Source organism: Nicotiana attenuata, unplaced genomic scaffold (assembly GCF_001879085.1).
Source record: "Nicotiana attenuata strain UT unplaced genomic scaffold, NIATTr2, whole genome shotgun sequence".
In the NCBI taxonomy this organism is placed as follows: domain Eukaryota; kingdom Viridiplantae; phylum Streptophyta; class Magnoliopsida; order Solanales; family Solanaceae; genus Nicotiana; species Nicotiana attenuata.
The window spans coordinates 261472-270507 of record NW_017670686.1 but is presented as its reverse complement, the minus strand read 5'-3'; the positions used below and the strand labels follow the sequence as shown (position 1 = coordinate 270507).

The 9036-nt window shown below is 40.9% G+C and overlaps 1 protein-coding gene across 1 annotated transcript; it reads left to right on the top strand.

Moving 5' to 3' along the window:
- Positions 1–3089: 3089 nt before the first annotated feature.
- On the top strand, positions 3090–3933 carry LOC109242299. The gene is made up of 2 exons (XM_019409169.1): positions 3090–3196; positions 3366–3933. Exons 1-2 carry the CDS (start codon positions 3090–3092, stop codon positions 3931–3933), a joined length of 675 nt encoding a protein of 224 aa, XP_019264714.1.
- Positions 3934–9036: the final 5103 nt, after the last annotated feature.

Here is a 9036-nt window from a genome sequence, read left to right as displayed (position 1 = left end):
GAACTCGTGAGTGAATGGGTGTTCATATTTGGTAACTTTTACTCGATTCCGAGACGTGGGCCTAGGGAGGCTTTTGGGGCGAATTTCCAATTTCTTATTTTAGCTTTGATTTCGGTAGCTAGATTAGTTCCTTGTAGTTGTATTCATGTTGTGTAATTGATTTTGCTAGATTTGGGCCATTCGGAGCCGGATATTCGTGGAAAGAGCATTGTGACGGATTGATTTGAGCTTGGTTCGAGGAAAATGGCTTGCCTAACCTTGTATGGGGGAAACTCCCCTTAGGATTCAGTACTGTTTTGATATGTGAGCGCCGTGTACGTAAGGTGACGAGTACGTACATGTGCTATTTGTTGTAAAACTCCATTTTCCACTAAGTCATAACCTGTTTTTCCTTATTTGAACTACACTAGCATATGTAATTATCTTGTTTAATTTAGATTAGCATGCCTACGTATTTTAACTGCCTATCTAAACTCTGTGCAGCATGCTTAGTGAAATTTCCTTCTTTTCTTGACTTGAACTTAGTCGAAACTGTAGCTTTTCTTGCTGTATTTGTTTTTTTGTTGGATGAGCTGCATATTTACTTTGGGACTACGGAACGGTATTCCAGAAGATCCCCCTGTACTGCATATTTATTTTGGGACTACGAAACGGTGTTCCGGGAGATCCCCCAGCACTGCATATTTACTTTGGGACTACGGAACGGTATTCCTAGAGACACTCCTGCACATTTACGTTTGGGACTACGAGACGGTATCCTGAGAGATCCCCTGTTGTTATCACTATGTTCTAAACTTTCATTGATCCTATTCCTGTTAGATTTCCTTATTTATTTTTACTGTGATATTTCATTCTATCTTATTTCATTATATTTATATCAGTAGGGCCCTGACCTGATCTCGTCACTACTCGACCGAGGTTAGGCTTGGCACTTACTGGGTACCGTTGTGGTGTACTCATGCCCTTTCCTGTACATAATTTTTGTGTGCAGATCCAGGTTCAGCTTACCAGCCTCATCACTAGTTGAAGTCGTTGTTGCTTATTGGAGACTTCAAGGTGCATTTGCCCGCGCTCGCAGATCCTCGGAGTCCCCCTGTATCCCCTCCCCCCCCATGTTCATTTTCCTTCTTTCTGTAGAAATGATGTATAGAACAGTTAAGACTTCTTAGTAGCTTGTGACTTACGGTATTCCGGATTTTGGGAATTGTTTGGTTCATTTTAGAGGTGATAATTGTATATGCCGAGTGACATTCAGTTGCTTATTAGATATTTGTTTTTGTTAGTAGTTAATGTTCATGCATTTATTTCATTTCCGCAAAGTGTTAGGCTTACCTAGTTGTAGAGACTAGGTGTCATCACGAAAAGTCACGGAGGGAGAAATTGGGTCGTGACATGTTTGGACTATGTGAATTCCCTATCCATGTTTCCTTGATTCTTTGACTATATGATAACTTAAAATTATGGCTTAGAAACATGCTTAAGGTTATGACTTGTTAAATTGGTCAAAAGGGATTAATTTTTTATGTTGAGATCTTTTATTAAGTTGTAGTCATACACTTATCTCAATTGACTCATGATTTGGTGGTTAAATGACTTAATTTACTCATGTTAAATGTTATGATTAGACCTTTGAATGTTGAAATAGCTTATTGAACAGTTTTGATAAATTAAATTGCACGAATAGCCATAGCCATATTTTAGCCATGTAAGCTTTTATCCGCAGTTCTAATGTTATGTATCGGTGCCTCTTAATTATATTATTTCATACACATATGCGTGAGTTGGAGAGTTGGATATTGAGAAAAAGTTGAGGATTTTAGCACTAAGGAACTGGTGAGCGGATATTGATTCTTGGTAATTGATCATTCATTGTAAAATGATCAATGCTCAGATATGGGTCTGTCCCTCCGGAGTCAGGTGATTACCCACGTTACTTTTGGCTCTATGAGCATAGGAACTCGGATTTTGTGCTTGGTTTGGACGTATGACCTGTGTTAGGCACATGGATTTGTGTTGTGAGGTATTGAGAAGGTATCCTGAGCATGCATATTTATGTATTTTAGACTCATGCAGTGCCTTTTACGTAAATTTTGGCTTATACACATTGTCTTTATGTGAGGATTCAAATATTCATATCTGATTCAATCTCTTTATCTGCAAAGCATGCCTAAATTCCTAATGTACTCTCTCTCCCTCTCTCTCTCTCTCTCTCTCTCTCTCTCTCTCTCTCTCTCTCTCTCTCTCTGTCTGTCTTTTATGCCTATTTGATGATACCATACTTTACTTCGTACCTTATTTATGCTTTTACCTAATTATTGGACTGTTATTAAATGTCGATGTCGCCTCCATCGCCACTACTTCTTTGAATCTAGACATGATACTTACCGAGTACCATGATTTTTACTCATAGTACACTTCTGCATATTTTGTGCAAGTTGTGAGGAAGGTACGAGTGGTACCCATCCAACTAAGTAGGTGTATCTGATAGAGACTGCATGGTGAGCTGCATTATTTGGTCAGATCCACAGCACATGGAGTCCCCCTTCCCTATTTTATCTATCTCTGCCCCTTTATTTCCTTTCCAGACAGATGTTATTATTCAGTTGAGACCAACTAATCTTGTTAAATGTTTATGACATTGTGAAACTAGGTTTTTGGATGGGGTATGATGATGTGCATGGTGGTTTCGGCTTTGGAGATAGAAATGGAGGGGTACTTCACTGCTGGATTTTGCTACAAGCGTTTGATTTGGTGATAGCAAACTCAAATTTTCTGAAGAAGGTGGAATACTTGGTCACATTTCGGAGCTCGGTGGCCAGGACCCAGATTGACTATCTTCTCTGCAGGAGGTCCGATAAAGGTCTTTTCACGGATTGCAAGGTCATACCGAGTAAGAACCTCACGACCCTTCATAGGCTCTAGCCATGGACCTTGAGATCACGAGGAAGAAGAGGAAGAGGGCGGTGTATGGCCAACCTAGGATCAAGTGGGGAGCCTTGACTGAAGACAAAGCGCAGGAGTTGGGGGTTAAGTTATTGACTATGGGAGCTTGGAGGAGTAGTGGGGATGCGAGCCTGATGTAGACCGCGATGGCAGAATGCATTAAGGAAGCTGCCAGAGAGGTTCTAGAGGTCTCGAAGGGTTACAATGGTGGTCGTAAAGAGACTGGTGGTGGAATGGAAAGGTCCAAAGAAAGGTGAACACCAAGAGAGCAGCGTATCTGAAGCTAGTGGAAAGCATTGACGAGTAGGAGAAGAGGTCGAATAGCGAGCGGTATAAGTTGGCTATGAAGGAGGCAAAGTTAGCAGTTACAGCGGCTAAGACTGCAACATTTAGTCGTTTATATGAAGAACTTGAGGGTAAAGGAGGGGAGAGGCTGTTCAGACTAGCCAAGGTGAGAGAGAGAGAGAGAGAAAGGCCCATGATTTGGACCAAGTGAAGTGCATCAAGGATGAAGAAGGTAGAGTATTGTTGGATGAGGCGCATATCTGTCGGAGATGGAAGACTTACTTCCATAGCCTCTTGAACATGGATGGGAACAGAGACATTATTCTTGATGATTTGGGATCCTCCGAGAGTCGTTGTGACTTTGGGTATTGCAGGCGGATTAGAATTGAAGAGGTTGTAGGGGCTCTGCGTAAGATGACCAGGGGCAGAGTAACCGGGCCAGATGAAATCCCAGTGGAGTTTTGGAAGAGTGTAGGCAGGGAAGGCTTGGAGTGGCTTACTAGGTTATTTAATGTTATTTTTAGGACGAAAAAGATGCTCGAAGAGTGGAGATGGAGCACGATGGTTCCTTTGTATAAGAATAAGGTTGATATCAAAAATTGCAACAACTATCGGGGTATTAAGCTGCTTAGTCATACTATGAAGGTGTGGGAGAGGGTGGTGGAGCTAAGGGTGAGGAGAAGGGTGTCTATTTTCGAGAACTAGTTTGGGTTTATGCTGGGGCATTCGACTACGGAAGCCATTCACCTGGTTAAGAGATTTATGGAACAATATAGGGTGAGGAAGAGAGACTTGCATATGGTGTTCATCGATTTAGAAAAGGCTTACGATAAAGACCCGAGGGAAGTTCTGTGGATATGTTTAGAGGCTAGAAAGGTACATGTGGCCTATATTAGGATGATTAAAGACATGTATGAGGGAGCAAAGACCTGTGTGAGGATTGCGGGAGGGGTCTCAGACCATTTCTCGGTCATGATAGAGTTGCATCAGGGGTCGGTACTCAGCCCTTTTTTGCTTGCCTTAGCGATGGACGTACTGAACCGCCACATCTAAGGGGAGGTGCTATGGTGCATGTTATGTGCACACGACATTTTTTTGATTGACGAGATGCGATACGGTGTTAACGCGAGGTTAGAGGTGTGGAGACAGACACTGGAGTCTAAAGGTTTCAAGCTGAGCGGAACCAAGACAGAATACTTGGAGTGTAAGTTTAGTGGTGCTACTCAGGGAGTGGAAGGGGAGGTGAGGCTGGACTCATAAGTTATACCTAGTAGGGGAAGTTATAAGTACCTTGGGTCTATTATATAGGGGGATGGGGAGATTGATGAAGATGTCACACATCGTATTGGGACGGGATAGATGAAGTGGAGACTTGCTTCTGGTGTTTCGTTTGACAAGTAGGTACCACCAAAACATAAAGGTATTTTTATAGAGCAGTGTCAGATCGGCTATGTCGTATGGGGCAGAGTGTTGGCCAGTCAAGAGCTACCACGACAAGAAGATGAAGGTAGCAGAGATGGGGATGTTAAGATGGATGTACGGGCACACCAGATTAGATAGGATTAGGAATGAAGTTTTTCGGGACAAGGTGGTTGTGGCCTCTATTAAGGACAAGATGCGGGAAGCACGACTTAGATGGTTTGGACACGTGAGGAGGAGAAGCACAGACACCCCGGTAAGGAGGTGTGAGAGGTTGAAATTGGAGGGTCGTAGGAGAGGCAGAGGTAGGCCGAAAAAAAGTTGAGGTGATTAGGCATGACATGGCACAACTACATCTGACCAAGGACATGACCCGTAATAGAAAGGTGTGGAGGTTGAAGATTAGGATATTAGGTTAGGTAGTCTAGATTATACATACTAGTAGTGTTAGTACGTACTCTCGCACTTGGTTGGTAGTAAGCTTGTTGCATTTCGATCATCTTACTATCTTGTTATGTATGCTGCTTTTACATGATTTTTTGGTGTTGTCTTGTCTTGTTTCTTGTTATTATTGGGGTGCCTGTGCTTGCCTGAGCCAAGGGTCTATTGGAAACAGGTCTCTACCTCCACAAGGTAGGGGTAAGGTCTGCGTACACACTACCCTCCCCAGACCCCAACTATGTGGGATTATATTGGGTATGTTATTGTTGTTGTTGTAAACGCTTCATAATTGGATTATATTATTGTTATTGAGTGTTGGATTTCCTTGAAAGCAAGTTAGGCACCATCACGATTATTGGTGGAGTTCTTGGTCGTGATAGGTTGGTTGATCACTTTCTTCTCTGCGCCGTTGCGATTCTATACGGTTGTTGTTGCATTGGTGAATCAACATTATCAGCTAGATCAATATTTTTCACCTCCTCCGCTTCCTATACTTTTGAACCACTAGGCTGAGCTAGTGGTGATTTAATTTTCTAGCTTTATGCAATCACTGACACCATGATATGTTCCTGCTACTGCCTTCTCCATTTGGCCGTCCAGTGAGACAGATTCATTGAATGTCACATCCCTAGTAATAATTAACCATGTAGTCTTTTGATCTGTACACCATAACCTATAACCTTTCACTCCAGTTTCATCCCTAAAATGAGCATAAATAGGACAATTAAATATCCTCCAATTTTAATACTCAGTAGGTGAACTGGACCATACCTTAAAAGGAGTTTTGAACTCAATAGTTGTGGATGGAGATCTGTTGACCAAGTACCAAGCTGTCACGATCCAAATTTCCCACCTTAGGATGTCGTGATGGCACCTAGTCTCTAAGACGAGGTAAGCGTAACATTCATTAATAGCTTAACAGAAATGTCAAGATTTAGATAATGAAATAAGCTCATATTAACTTCCAAAATATAACATCAACAACTGAATTCCTAACAACCGATGGAACTGATTCATAAGCTCTACAGAGTATTCTAAAATCTCTACTAAAACACGGTATAACGAAGGAAATAAAAGTAATGAGAAGATAACGGAAGGCGACTTCGAGGCCTGCGGACGTCGGGTAGGTGCACCTTGAAGTCTCTGGAAAGCAGCTAATCAATCAATCACTAACGTCTAGCATGGGCAGACATACCTGGATCTGCACAAATGCGTAGTATGAGTACACCACAATGGTACCCAGTAAGTATCAAGCCTAACCTCGGTAGAGTAGTGACAAGGCCAGGTCAAGACACCTACTAGGATAAGAGAGAACTAACAGAGTATAGCACAGTCTAAATATGGAAAGAGAGGAAGTAAATGACAAATAAACAGTTCAATAATGTAAACTAACGATAGAAATTTAAGCAGTAAAGGCAACAAAGAGTAAGCATATGATGAAACAACAAGGAAACAAATACGGGTAATTTCAAGTAAGGCAATGAAGAAACAACAAAAACTATTCAAGCAACAAGCCTTTTTAACATAGAGTGCACAATAAGAAATCACAACTGAGGTACCGCCTCATTTCCACATTTCACAATTTCAATCATAATCTTCCCTTATACCACCGCGTGAGCCTTACATTTAGTTTTGAAAATCGTTTTTCCCGAAATAACTACACGCGTTTTAGCCTACCTTATCTCACCGCGTGGCTTAAAGTAGTTCCGCTACTAGCAACGCGCGTATCAAGCCCACATTATCTCACCGAATACGTAAAAACCATAGCTTTATAAACATCCAATTTACATCAATATCACAACATAATCACAACTCGCACCACAAGTGTTCATATGCAACAACTTGCCAAAAGAATCACGAATACCAATGTTTCCACGAAAAATAACCCATGGCTCAACCACAATCTATACAAGAATCTCAATAACAACAAAATGAATGTAAATTGCTCAACAAGAAAGATATCTCAACAACTAACAACTTCACCTCAATGCGACAACGGCCTTTACAGCTTCAACACCAATAACTCTACAAGAAGATATTCCATGAAATAACAACATAAAGTAAAAGTAATTCAACAATTTAAGAGGTAACAAGACAATAAGGAACGCAATTACTTCAACTAAAGCATATAAGATCAAAATAACAAGTAAGAGGTAGAACAAGTGTTAACAATGTCAAATATAGCATGTAAGGGTAGATTAACACATGTAAGAGTAGACTAACAATGAGGGATATAACATGTTATGCTAATTCAATTAAAGTCATGAAAGAGTCTAAATAACCTAAACATGTCAAATGCCACATATAGCCTGTGTACTCACGCACCACCTCGCGTACACAACTTTAAAATAACACAAATAGCACAATCAACCCAAATCCTAAGGGGTAGTTCCCCCACACAAAGTTAGGCAAGATACTTACCTCAACTAGGCCAAATCAACCCTCGAATATAGCTTTTCCCCTAAAATTCTCCTCTACACAGCTCAAATGTAACCAAAAATGACTTAATAACATCAAACAATGCAAGAGAGATCAACTACAATAGCTAAAGCTATGATCTTTACACATTTTCCAAAAAGTCAACAAAAGTCAATCCCGGGCCCGCCTAGTCAAAACCTAGGTCAAAATGTAGATTCCCACTATCCATAACCCCACGAGTCCATATGTGTTTTTTGTTTTCAAATTCGAGTCCAAATCGACTCCAAAAACTCAAATCTTCATGTTTCAAACCTTTGACAAAAATCCCCAATTTTACTCCTTGATTCGCATAAATTCGATGTTAAATCTATGATATAATCATGAAATATAGTTGGAAATCGATTAGAATCACTTACCAAATGTTTGTAGATGAAAATCCCCTCTCCAAATCGCCTTCTACCGAGACTAGGTTTCTAAATGCACTTGGAAGAAGAAGTAGAAAATAGAGAATATGATGAAAAATCTCGACTCCCAGCCCTTTTGTTCAGCTGCAGATGTCGCATTTGCAAACCCGGGTTCGCATTTGCAAAACCTCGTGGTTGTAAAACAGGGATCAAAATTTCACCCTAACAGACTACTCAGATGTCGTAGTTGCGACAAAGTCTTCGCAATTGCGAAGCTGACACCTTTCGCAAAAGCGACCAATTGGTCGCAATTGCGAACCCCTCCCAAGCCTGTTGACTTCGCAAATGCGAGGGGGAAAGTTGCATTTGCGACAACTGAACACCCCCTGTCCCCTTCGCAATTGCGAGGCTGGTGCTCGCAATTGTGATATCAGAGCACCAACACACCAGCAATTCTATTTTCAGTCCAAAACTGTGACACGTCGGAAACTCATCCGAGCCCTCGAGGCTCCAAACCAAACATCCACACAAGTCTATAAACATCATACGAACTCGCTCGCTCAATCTAAAAACAAAAGTAACATCTAGAACTACGTATCGAACACCAAAACGCATGAAATTCAAAGTAAAGTTCAAGAATTTCTAGAATTTCAACCAAGCATTTGAATAAAATCGAATCACCTCCAAATGGCACAAATTTTTAAAGACAAGTTCTAAATAGCATAACGGACCTATTCCGAGTCCCAAAACTAAGTTTTGAACCCAATATCCAAAAGTCAACCTACGGAAAAACTTCTAAACATCAAATTGCCAATTCTCGACAAACCAACACAAATCAACCGACGGACATCCAAATTCGATTCCGTGCATACACCCAATTACAAAATCATGATACAAACCTATTTGAGACATCAAAACACAGTTCCGGGTTCGTTTTCTCAAAAGTCAAAGTTTGGTCATGTAAATCAATTTTGGCTTCTAAGCCAAGAATCAAAGAGTGAAAACCAATCCAAAACCTTCCCAGAACGAAACCAATCACCCCTGTAAATCATAAAACCAAAATTACATATGTGTGAAGCATCAAAAGTTGAAACACGGTGCAAATACACAAAATGACCTTCGGGTC

Coding starts and splice junctions, on each gene's coding strand:
- LOC109242299 (XM_019409169.1), top strand. CDS start 3,090: ATGGCAGAATGCATTAAGGAAGCTGCCAGAGAGGTTCTAGAGGTCTCG. Junction 3,197..3,365: donor ATGGAAAGGTCCAAAGAAAG/GTGAACACCAAG, acceptor TTGAGGGTAAAG/GAGGGGAGAGGCTGTTCAGA.